This window comes from Parambassis ranga, chromosome 5 (assembly GCF_900634625.1).
Source record: "Parambassis ranga chromosome 5, fParRan2.1, whole genome shotgun sequence".
In the NCBI taxonomy this organism is placed as follows: Eukaryota; Metazoa; Chordata; class Actinopteri; family Ambassidae; genus Parambassis; species Parambassis ranga.
Window position 1 is genome coordinate 32,100,916 of NC_041026.1, and position 13,108 is coordinate 32,114,023.

Genomic DNA, 13,108 nt, shown 5'->3' on the forward strand with positions numbered 1-13,108 from the left:
TGTGGGTGGGTGGTGAAAAAAAGTACATCAGTATATTATGAAATATAATATAATAATATGAAGTAGTTGCAATGTTCTGTGGATTTTAACAGGTTGTTAAACTATTTTACCTACAGAAGTAAACACTTAATGACTATTTCAGTGACAGATTCAACAAAAACTGGGTGACAAACAGAAACTAATTCCAAGTGAAACAACAGTTTTGCCAAACAGACTGGTGCTACTACACTAACAGCCGCCATATCTAAGGCCTTCTCTCATTTACAGAGACAAAAAACTGGCAAATCCCATAGAAAAATGAACCAAACTGCTTAATGCAGATAATACTGAAACACTAAAAATACTAACTTACAAAAAGATGCATGTCTTTATTTTTATTTGCTTATAAAACTGCTGAATTCACAACAAACCTTGTGGATGTGTTACGCACTGCCTTATCTGCTACATCAGTGTTTCCCTGTTCATATAATGCTCCACTGTGTCCTGACGGTCCATCACATGTGTTTTATTCTTGCTGATAAGAATAGGAGCAGGTGGCTGTGTGCACTGGCTAGACGAGGCTGAAGCTAGCAGGCTAACAGGGGCTAACCTGGCCTTATTACAATATGGGTTAATGCTGAAAATAACTCTAACTCTCCGTGTCTTTGTTAGGAATCTCCTCATGTCCATTGTGTGTGGGGAGGGAGCAGAAAAGGCAACATGTCGTCAGACACATAATACCGTCTACTGTAACTGAAAGTAAACAGTAGCTTCCTCCCAACTTTTCTAAGTTGATTTAACATCAAGCTAACGTCACCTGGGGCCATGTGACAAAGCAGTATGGCTTTAGCATGAGCTGGACTTTGTGGGATGACAGACGTCACCTCCTCCAGCTTCGAGCAGCACTGACGGTTCTCTTTGCGGTGTTTTACGCTCGCTGGAAGAAAGCCACTGGCTTTGTTAGGTCCGTTACTATAGTAACGGTATTGCAGCGCTGTGGTAACCAAGAAAACATGGAGTGGGTTTCAGCGGTGAGGTTATTCTCTTATGAACCAAGTGGAACGGAGTTTTTCATGAGCAATCGAAACAGCTTTAGGTGGACTCACTAAATGTGGGGGGGTCCAAACGGGCCGTTTTAAAATGTGGGGGGGGACACGTCCCCCTCTGATATAATGGTAGCGACGCCTATGGACTCAGGAGTCGTTCGTGTAGTTTTGTTTAGTTTGTGCAGTTGTTGTTGTTTTCTTTTGTCTAAGGATAAATGTCTAGGACAGTTTCAAAACGCTTTAATACAGGAGCCTGCAAAAAACGCCGCTGCTCGCCATCTTAACTCCTCTCCTGTCACCTGTCACGGTCTACACAAAACAACAGGGGGGAATCAAACCAAACCCTCAAAATAACTAAAATGTGACACTGCACTATAACAAATACAAGATAATATAATAGAGAAATAATATAATAGAGAAACACAAGTGATGTCATGTTCACTGTAGTTATAATTACTTATTATTGTTTAGAAAAATAAAAGCACCCAGAACTACTTCCTTCAGTTTAGCTTTTAGCTTTCAACTTGCTTTTCCCCTCCTGAGTAGTTAGCTATTAGAGTTGACTGCCCTCTAGCGTCCACACTAGCTAAAATTACAGCGTTAATAAAAAAAAATAATTGTTACATACATTAATATAAATATAACTATTATTTATTGTTATCAGGACGTTATCATAGATGTGAACCAATGCTGTTGTTAAGGTTTGGGTCAGATATATAATACAATATAATACAATATAATATATATATATAATAATATATAATAATAATATAATATATGTGTGGTATTGTCTTTATACTATATATTATTTTAATTTAATATTTAATTTTATAATTGTAATCAAACTTTTACAGTGTTGATTTTTATCATTTGACATAAAAACATTTCATAATATTAAAGTAATACACACATAATATAAAACAACAATTATTTGAATGTTATTAGTTATTATCAGATTACTAATAATGATATTATAGCGTTAAAATACAAATATGGGAAAACATTAATTTGATCAAATTTAAATATTTTAATTATAGTAATATTATTATTATATTACGTACTATAAAGGATTTTTTTAAAATGTATCGCTATAATTGAAAAGACGACAGGAAATGGCTGGTCAGGAATCCGCTCTTGTGATTGGCTGTCCTTCCTGTCTCTCCACTTCCTTCCCTTAGCCAATCATTGACGAGCTGCTTCAGAACGTCTACGCCCCTCTCTAAGCGTAATTTGCCTGAGACTCGGAGGATCATCTGTGTGTGTCTCCGTTACATTCAGCGCCTTAACGTAAAGTGTATGTTTTATTAGAGCAAGCTAGCGCCGTGTGTGTCCCCGGCCATGCGCTCGGTGTGGATTTGAAGCGGACAAGCAGACAGAGAAGAGATGCGTCCCCGGAGCGTTGAACCTGTTCCCTCCCGCGCAACACAAAGCCTGTGAAGCAGGCCGTATTTTCTCCTCACACACACAGCTCGCTGACGATGCTCAAACATGTCCGGGAATCATTTCAAAGGCCACGAAGTCAGCTGCTGCATCAAGTACTTCATCTTTGGATTCAACATCCTCTTCTGGGTAACAGGCCTTTTATTTCCAGATCATGTCAGATTATTTATCATGTCATGTATATCAAATATCGAGGAAGGCCCGGATCATCCTCACCTCTGTATCATATGATGTTTGACTTTATATTGAGAGTCAGGTGGGATGATGGCTGCTTTGTTGTGTCCGCTAATGTCCGTAGGGAAGCAGCTGCGGCTCACACAGCGACCCGCTAATCGGCTTTTTGTAGCGTAGAGTAATGACAGCTGAGAGCCTGAGCGTCAGGCTGCTCCACCTCACACACACACACAACTACAACACCACACAAATACAACACTTTCATTCTCTATTATTATTATTATTATTATTATTATTACAGTGAAGGGGAGATTTAGCTTAAAGTGCAGGCTGGATGATGCATTTTTGTCGTCCAACCAGCAAGTAAGCCTCTCATTGGTTCCCATCCAATAAACAGATAAACAGAAGGATTTTTACCATTGTACTCTGGATTATTGCAGCAAACGTGTTGTGAAATATACTTACACATTTGTTTAGCGAGTTAACAGACATATAGAAATGTAAACGATCATCAACAGAAAGAAGGAGTTGCTAAAATGCTAACATATTTCCTGGGTTTAGCACCCATTCTCAATGCTAACAATGCTACCTCTTGACTTTTACGCCTTACATTCCAGCCAATGTTAGCTATGTGTTAGCAAGCTACTTCAGTTTGCTAGTGTACTTGCAAACATTAAACTGTGCTACCAAAGCTAGCCAAGCAGCCAAAAACATAGCAACCTCAAACTAATGTTTACGCATTTCGGCAGTGATGAAATGCTAAGTGCGCCTCATGTAGAATGCACACCAAGCGTCAGAACCTCGCATGTTGCACACTCTCACTGCTTATGTATCACACTTATCGCCTGCCAATAATTTCACAATTATGATCAATGAATCGGCAAATCAAATGTGTTGCACAGTGTTAGCACTCATTAGCTGCTAAGATTAATAAGCTTGTGTTAACCAAATAGCTTGACTTTGTGACGAAGGACTTGCTAACATGCTAACATATTTCCTAGTTTTAGGACTCATTCTAGAAGTGCTAAGATGCTAATAGCATGCTAACAGTTGCTAAAGAGCTGTGAAAGATATACATCTTTGCCACTTTTTAATGTGACATCACAGAAGAGTGTCGGAATTATTTGTGTGTTCTCATTGAATAACACTGACACACCATTGTCATCCTGCATTAATGGATGTGCTCAGTAATCAGATATGACTGGTGTCTTACAGCTGCTGGGCATGGCCTTAGTTGGAATTGGACTCTGGGCATGGAGTGAGAAGGTGAGCAGGCACACACACACACTCTCTCACTAGAAATAAACACAAATACATCTTAGCAATAAGGATTTTCTCTCTGAATTAACCAACACTTTCCCTAATATTATTTTTATGCATCTTCTTATTCCATACTCTAGTTCATAGTTTATTATCAACAGTAAACACATTTTTTTGTTTTATGACCCAAAAACTTTCTTAAAATCAGATAAGCTCTAATATAGTCAATGTGCAAAGGAAGGGAAGGAAGCTAGCTTTAACTAGCAAATTAGCTTTACTTAGATAACTTAATGTACAGTAGCTTCTAGTAGCTAAAGAACTACATATTTTGAGATTAGAACCTATGCTAACATAATGTAGTTTCTAGCCAAAGAACCACAAACTCTCCCATAAAGTGATGAGATTAAATTCACCTACAATGTGCTAATAGCTGACACACTAAGGTAGCTTCGTTGTCACACAGAACGCTACAGGAAATCTTTCCTGCCTCATGCTGTAAGACTGTATAACACCTCATCTCTGTGCCAGAGATAACACTGACTCACTGCTGTAAGGGACAGGTTTTGTACAAGATTCTGCACAAGGTTTTTTTACTTTCAAATTGCACACTGTTGTTCTTGTATATCACACATTTCATACCAAATTGCACAATCCGATATAGACTATATGTATACCTGCATTACAATTGCACATTTGCTTCTGCACCTATGTTTATTTTTTATCTTGCTGTAAATAATGTTTATACTGTTTAATTTTTACCATTAGAGGTATATTTTTTAGTTTTTGGTATGCTTGAGTGACTGTTTTTTGCTGCTGCAACAGTGAATTTTCCCAGCTTGGAATGATAAAGTATTTTCTATTCTATTCTATTACCTTGCTAACCTAATGTAAGCTAAAACGTGGCAATGGACTCCAATGCACCACCCTACGCTAATAGCAGACAAAGATAGCTGTTACCTGGCGAATTTAATGTAGCTTCTAGTAGCTAAAGAACCACAAATATGTAGAGAATACAAATGTAGCTGCTAGATAGTTAAATATGAAAATGTTTGCTAACGTAATGACTGAATAAGCCAGCATTTTCCGCTGCCCCCTGGTGGCCAAAAATAAATGAATCAAATTTTAAATATTAGAAGAAATTAAATTAAATGTTTGAAAAAGAGATTTAATCTAAATTAGTACTGCTAGATGTAACTAGTCCAAAAATATTCTATAAATAAATGCCACTTGTAGCATTTCTGGCTCTCTTCATTCATGTTCCAGGCTATTTAATATCACTGTGACCCCTTTACCAAAACATGAGGCGCAGCTGCCTGACTCACTCTGACTGTTCTGTGCCCCATCTCTCCTCTCAGGGGGTTCTGTCCAACATCTCCTCCATCACAGACCTGGGGGGTCTGGACCCTGTCTGGCTCTTCATGGTGGTCGGGGGGGTGATGTTCATTCTTGGCTTTGCAGGATGCATTGGAGCCCTGCGGGAAAACACATTTCTTCTCAAGTTTGTATGTTCCATGATGAGATTTTATTTTATTTTTTATGAAAGAGTTATGAATTATAGCCATAGCTGTGACGTGTCCTGTCCTCCTCCGTCTGCTGCAGTTCTCCGTGTTCCTGGGGATCATCTTTTTCTTGGAGTTGACGACGGGGGTTCTAGCATTCGTCTTTAAGGACTGGATCAAAGACCAGCTCAACCTGTTCATCAACAACAACATCCGGGCGTACCGGGACGACATCGACCTGCAGAACCTCATCGACTTCACTCAGGAATATGTGAGTTCACAGCAGCTACGATGTGGTTTCATGATATGCTAACAAACTGTGCAAACAAATCCCACCTCTGTCTGTCTGAGTGCAGTGGGAGTGCTGTGGTGCATTCGGGGCAGACGATTGGAACCTGAACATCTACTTTAATTGTACTGATGGCAACCCCAGCCGGGAAAAGTGCGGAGTCCCCTTCTCCTGTTGCACCAAGGACCCGGCAGTAAGATCGCACACACACACAGACTAGGGGTGGGACAGTTCAGGAAAAAAATCCGAACTGTTCGGTACACGTGTTCTGTTCTGGACATGCGCATCAAGTAATACAAGGAGGCGTTTTTATCACAGCATATAGACAAGTGTTGGCAACTTGGCGTCTCTATGCTTAACCTAGCATAGTCATAGAGTTCAGTCTATCCAACTAGCATGTAATGAGCAACACATGTTCTCTGTCCAACGGTGTGTGTCTCTGTGTGTTTGTCTGTGCATGTCAGTGGGTGCAGCAGCGCAGACTGAAATGACATGCTGCTGTGCAAATAAGATAAATAACATGAGCTGTTCAGTTTGTTTAATAAAAGAACAAGGTGTAGACCTGTTCTATAGTAAAGGTTATCCTAAATGGCTTCTGTTATGATCTGGTGCTATGAATGAAATTGACTTGACCTGATATAATGATATGGGGAACACTGAACTGATTCTTAAATATGGTGAATGTTGGATAATTAGGATATATATTTTGTGCTCATCTATGGTATTTCCAGAGTGTTAAAAGTAGAAAAAACCTCAACAATGTCAAACCGAACCGAACCGAAAACCGTGACCTCAGAACCGCGATACGAACCGAACCGTGGATTTAGTGAACCGTTCCACCCCTAACACACACATATTACACACATTCTACATGATGTAAACACAGCATCGTTGACGCAGTTAGATTATTGCCTCGATTTAAGCTAATCGTCGCTATTTCATTCACTAATGCTAAATGCTCTTCTTCTTGTGTTCAGGAGGACGTAATAAACACTCAGTGTGGATATGACATTCGAGCCAAACCAGTGAGTAACATCCATTTGTCCCATTAACCCTTTTTTAGTAGCATTTTGCGTCATATGTTACATTATGATCACACAGGACTCGGAGCAGAAGGACTACATCAACATAAAAGGCTGCGTGCCACAATTCGAGAAGTGGCTGCAGGACAACCTCACCTTAGTGGCCGGGATCTTCATCGGAGTCGCACTACTGCAGGTGAGAACACACACTGACTGACAACAACAACATATTTTGACTACATATGATTTTTTTTCTTCCATCCTTCAGATTTTTGGGATCTGTTTGGCCCAAAATTTAGTGAGCGATATCGAGGCAGTGCGGGCAAGCTGGTGAGAAAACATCCTTTCATGTATCCTCATATATGCATTATCACTTATGAACTCACCTCCAAGTACACATGTTTGAATAACAGCTCTAAATTCAATACATTTACATAACAAAAGGTAATAATCTGTGTGCCAGACTTTTTTGGAATCAAAATTTAAAGGGAAATTCTGTGTAACCGCCCGAAGCTGCTGCAGGCTAAGAGCATGTTACTCAAAGATGTTCTGAAGTCACTGGCTGGCTGTCTTAAAGGGGAGTAAAGGGGAGTAGGGTTACCATCATGATTGCCAAAACTCACCTTACACCTCCATTCTTCCTCCTCCATGCTTCATCAGGGTGCCCCCCCCTCTCTCCATGCGTCGACTCCCTCCACACTCCAGCAAGAAAGCATCGGCTTACTACTCATGAGACACACACACATGCTGTAATGTGTGTCTTGTAGCCGGTGGGTGTGATGGATCCATTTGGTCATTTTGTTTGTGTGTGTGAATGATGTTTGGTGTTGAGCTGTGTTTACAGATGAGGTCCAATTAGAAATTCCAATTGTTGTGTGGAAGTCGGAGCATGTCTCACTATTTATTTATTTGAACTAAACATGATTTTATTTTAATATTTAATTAAAAAACATAAGATCCAGTCAAATTGGTATAAGACACTTATAAGCAGCAATTGGCTTTACACATGACCCCCCACCAACAGCTAGCCAGTCATAGATGCTACATTTTTTGCTCTCCATGCAGCATTTCCTGTATCATTATTATGCCATATTAGCTAACTAGTAGTTAGCTAGAGGGTTAAAAATACTGTTGAGTGAGTTGGTTAGCAACTTGCTATCAAGTAAGCAAGTACTTGCTGGTAGTTAGCAATGTAAAAATCTAATGTTTTGGGTTAGCAACTTGCTAGCAAGCTGTTGGTATCAAATGTATGTATTTTCTCACTCAAAAAGTGAGTGGTTAACTTCGCTAGTAAAAAGCTCACTGTTAACAGAGCAAGTTAACAATTTACTAGACATAATCTCGAGTAGATTAGCAATTTGCTAGCAAGTTGTCGCATCAAGTGTATACAGAAATAGCCTAGCTAGCTGGTATTAAGCTGTAGTTAAACATCTACACCATTGAATGAGTGGTGTAGCAACTTGCTAGCAAGTTGATGGTATCAAATGTATGCACTTTTAGCAAGACTAAGCCCCGCCCCTTCCTTTCAACAACATTAGACCTTCATCTGGACAAAGTATGCACGGTGGTCTGTGAAACAACTCTCTAGAGCTGCATGCTAGCTCTTATAGAGAATGTGGTAATTCTTTTTAATGATCTATTTTTCCTAAATAAAAGATGATAAGATTCCATGTTATCCACCGGAAAAGACGGGACTTTGTCATCCGAGTCAGTTTCATTTTGATCCATTTCTTGCAGTGTTAGAACTGCATTTTCCAAGAGTTTAAATCGAGGCAACTGGACTCATGGATTGTTTTTTTGAAGACGTTTTGCCACCCTCCCAAGTGGCTTCTTCAGTTCTGCTACTATTCTGGTTGGGAATCTTAAGTTTTATGTGTTCAGGACCTCTGTGGGTGGTTCTTGCAGGAACTCACATGACTAAGAACCCTATAGTTGGTTAATGGTCAGTTAACAACCAGAAACTGTGTCCGGGCCATGTGCAGGACTAGTTGATGGCCCATCGTTAGAGTTTGAATGGGAGTGAAGTCTGCTGGGAAGGGAAGCCTCGATTTAAACTCTTGGAAATGACTATGACCTGGATGAATGAGAGCATCCACAGATATATGTTAGAACTGTAGCTACAGTGACACAATGTGAATTCAACACTGGTAAATTCTGCAGCAATGCATGGTCATGTGACTGCAGAAAGAAAACATTCCAAATTAGATACATGACTTACAATGGAATCGGCCAACTATTTACATTCTGTATGGAAGTCATTTTCACTGTGACTGCACATCACTGTGATCCTCCCACTGATCTACAGAGTTTGGGCAGGCTTGGAGTCATGTGACTTAAACAATCCTGCTTTTTCTTTCCTGCACACTGTGCCTGTTCAGCTCTCTGTCTTTTGTCTCCAGACCTCCTCACTGTTCTCTACTTTCATTTGAACCTTTTTAATTCTCTGCTTTCTCTTTTCCAGTTTTTTTACTTAATGCTGAAGCAGCATGTTCATTCTAACAGGTAACACTGCCTTTGAAAAACTCTTTATTTAACATTGGAACAGAATAACAAAGGGTTAAATCGGTACGTTTCGTTTTGTCTTTAAACTCAGCTCCATCTTTGAACATACCATCAGAGGGCGCCCCTGATCACCTGCACCACTGAACCAGCACCTTTCATCAAGGCACTAATAACATGTACCGTAATTAGCTCTGTATATAAACACTGTGTGAGGCTACTGTTTGAAAATTTTGGGGTGGGATGGTGACGTATAGTTTTGATAGCTATGTGTAGACACAGTAGGAGTTTTTATACATCTTTTTGATATTAGATGTGTATTTTTCTCAGAACCCATCATGTGAAGTTGAGTGCTTTGCTTCATGTGTTGACTGAAGTATTGAAGGGTTAATCTACAGACAGAACAACCCACACTAGTTTTCAAAATGTAGTCACATTACAGCCGCTGTTCAATAATCTGCTTTGTGTACAGATTTAAAAAAGGAACTCTTGTTGCACTAACAAGGATTTATAGTCCCTGTTCTGTCAGACAGCAGTGTGGATACAGGCAGAGATAAAGTCTGAGAGAATTCCGGGATTATAATCAGATTCCCGAGTCCGATTTCAGGGATTAGAGACCTGAGATTCTGAGGAAAAAAATTGAGGGTTTAAATTCTGAGATTAAAATTAGATTGAAATCAGAATGATGGGATTATAATCAGATTCCTGAGTCAGAATTCAGGGATTAGAGACCGGAGATTCTGAGGAAAAACCTGAGGGTGTAAACTCTGAGATTAATGTTAGATTGAAGTCAGAATTCTGGGATTATAATCAGATTCCAGATATTTCAGGGATTAGAGACCTGAGATTCTGAGGGGAAAAACTTGAGGATGTAAAATCTGAGATTAAAGTTAGATTGAAGTCAGAATTCTGGGATTATAATCAGATTCCTGAGTCAGATTTCAGGGATTAGAGACCTGAGATTCTGAGGAAAAAAATGAGGGTTTAAATTCTGAGATTAAAATTAGATTAAAGTCAGAATTCTGGGATTATAATCAGATTCCTGAGTCAGATTTCAGGTATTAGATCCATGAGATTCTAAGAAAAAACTTGAAGATTTAAAATCTGAGATTAAAGCCAGAATTTCAAGGGAAAACAGTTATGAACCCCTAAACATTTTTACAGCGGCGCTAACCGTAATCTGCAACTAATGAACTTTTCAGTTAGTTATTTGTTTAAAATTTTACAAATCCAAAATCAGGATCGATAGAAAACATCGTTGTATGGATTATATAATCCCTGATTTTAATCTGCTTGTTTTTAGACACGCATTCTTCTTTTTTAAAAAAACAAAACTAATCTGATACTTACACAAATTACTTACTTCCACTTACAAAAGACTCCTCCTCCCATCACAACACATACGTAGACCTGAACCCAGGGTAATCCACAATCCACATCTTAAAATACATTCATACAGTCTTTCCAGTCTGAAAGGTACATGGCTCCAGGAAACAAACATGTGCATCCACATTGTGCAAATAGCACCCACACACACTGCAACCAACCAACAACCTGCTGAAAGGATGCAAAGGAGGAGGAGAGTGCAGATTACATGATCCTGTAGCACACGTGTGGACGTTTGAGTAGTGTAACAGGACATTTAGTGCGTCTAGTCTATGAAAAAGTAAAAACACATTTTATTGTAACTTCCACTTTTGTTTTTTGTGAAAGCAGACTTTCCCCTCAAGCTGATGTTGCTGCTTCACAGCTTCAGTGAAGTTTAGCTTGTTGGAACACTGATGATTTTTCATACAGTCTAACTGGACTTTTTTCTACATTTCCAGTATTAAAACGTGCATTTATACGACTTTTATGCACTTACTTGAATGAAGTTTGGCACTTGTACCCCCCTGATTGTTGTTGATCAGTAGACACAACATTGAAACATTGAAAAATCTGTTGTTTTTTTATTGATTATTTGCTCAAAGCATGCATTTGTAGCAGAGTATTTAGAGTATTTTTCCAGGCGGTGGTCTGGGTTGGACTGAGCTGCTTCTAAAGGGGGAACAGCGCTGTTTTTATATGATATTTATTGTACGTTGATTTGTTTTTTTCTAACACTAACAATACTACTGACGGCGGTCTGTCACTCTTAGGGGGTTGTAAATGTTGTAACCAGGATGTTCTGCAGCGGCCTCTCGCTCATCACTACCTGTATCACGCTATACCCCCCATGAGCATTGTAATGTAACTACCTCCTCTCACTTCCCTGATATTGTGTGTCCTGTGAAAAGTTGGACTGGTTTTAATATAAAGTGGAATTAATTAATAAAGCTTGACAAACATGCCAAAGAGTGATCCTATCCTCTGTATTTTCTGGGGGCGTGGAGACAAACCAATGTGTTTATGCATTACACTTCCCACAAGCCATCTGTCGCCGTTCCTGCATGTCTTTGTGTGCCTGTTGCTGCCAGTGCAAAAGTCTGCTTATTCCAGACAAACGCAACGTGGACAAGATTGTGCTCATAATGTCGTCTATGATACCTATGAGCACAGCAATCGAAGGCAAAGATGTCCGCCTGGCATTTGCAGAGATGGCGAAAGCATCATCAAAAGAACAAGAGAGAAGCCGCTTTAAATTGCTCATGACGTAAAGTCAGAAACTGAAACTGTCCTCACCACCTACTGAAAGCACCTATTTAGTTAAACGTGGTGGTCTGGGGCAGCAGGAACAATAAACACTGCTCAGCACTAGGGGGATCCTGCAAAATACAAAGAGGTCCTGTTCCACACAGCAGAGACCTGAGGGCTGTGTTCGAAATCACTCCCTGCTCCCCATATGGGGAGTTCAGTGTAGGGCACCATATAGTAAACTCATTGTGAAAGCATGTTTGGACATTTTGGACACTACCTCCTTCATTGGTGTTTGGGTGGTACATAGGGCTGGGCAATATTGGCAAAAAAATTATTCATGATTAATTGTAGCATTTAGCCGATAACGATTAATTTGACGATTAATTGATGACAGTTGCACTGACATGTTTTTGACTCTAAATCACCACATTGTTCTAAAATGATTCTGACAAATCATTAGTCAAGTTAACTCCTTCATTCTAACAGGTTAAAGTAGTGATTAGGCACCAACCAGCCATGTTTGAAATATGTATGATAACAGATGCACAAACTGCTTCAAAATAATAATGAAGCAAATATTTAAAGTAACTTTGTCCTTCAAATGTTCTTATCTTAAGGTCACAGAGGAGTGCATGTCAACATTAAAATTAAACAGGACAAAAGTCACATCAGTGATTATTTCAAGTTAAAAATGTGTCTGTGACCTGTGACTGGAATACGTCGCACACTAGTGCATGTTTTCACTCAGACCGTAGAACAGCAGCACAAAAACAAACAAATCGGACAATTCCACATTTAAATGTATGTCTGTGCAAATCAACCTGCGTTACGTCCTTCCAGCGCTTTGGTCGTAAGGAGCACGATGACTAAATGTACCGTGGATTCTTTCCAACATCTGCTGGAGGCTTTGCTGTTGTAATGTTTCCTGTCTTGCTGTGAAGTCCGTAAATAAAGATCGGGAGGCAGCTTCTCCAGTCGGAGTTCATTCTTTTGATATGAGCAAACATTAAGTTACCTGGCAACAACCAACGCTTCACACCTAATGCATGTCGCGTATGCATGTGCGGCACTATATACTACAGCTGGAGCCGGCGTTGTGACGTTGAACCTCTGTTAGGAACGTGCTGGTCCGCATCATTTCACTGAACACCACTGCCTTCCGCCGTTATTGTTATTGTGGGCTCACATGTGCGCGCTTGCAGGTGATGGTGAGAGTACGTCGCACACAAAAATGCGTCATCATGACGAGACACTAATCGCCGTAATCGATAAGTGGCAAATATT

At 39.7% G+C, this 13,108-nt stretch overlaps 1 protein-coding gene across 2 annotated transcripts; it reads left to right on the forward strand.

Moving 5' to 3' along the window:
• Positions 1 to 2,232: 2,232 nt before the first annotated feature.
• On the forward strand, positions 2,233 to 11,552 carry tspan5a (tetraspanin 5a). 2 transcript variants are annotated; one of them, XM_028406476.1, is made up of 11 exons: positions 2,233 to 2,594; positions 3,855 to 3,905; positions 5,255 to 5,401; positions 5,499 to 5,669; positions 5,755 to 5,880; positions 6,665 to 6,712; positions 6,789 to 6,905; positions 6,978 to 7,039; positions 7,370 to 7,479; positions 9,171 to 9,211; positions 9,303 to 11,552. In XM_028406476.1, the coding sequence occupies exons 1-9, from the start codon at positions 2,514 to 2,516 to the stop codon at positions 7,440 to 7,442; spliced, it is 876 nt and encodes a 291-aa protein (XP_028262277.1). In that variant the 5' UTR covers positions 2,233 to 2,513; the 3' UTR covers positions 7,443 to 7,479; positions 9,171 to 9,211; positions 9,303 to 11,552. The 2 variants fall into 2 exon arrangements, with proteins under 2 accessions (XP_028262277.1, XP_028262278.1); XM_028406477.1 differs by lacking the exon at positions 7,370 to 7,479.
• Positions 11,553 to 13,108: the final 1,556 nt, after the last annotated feature.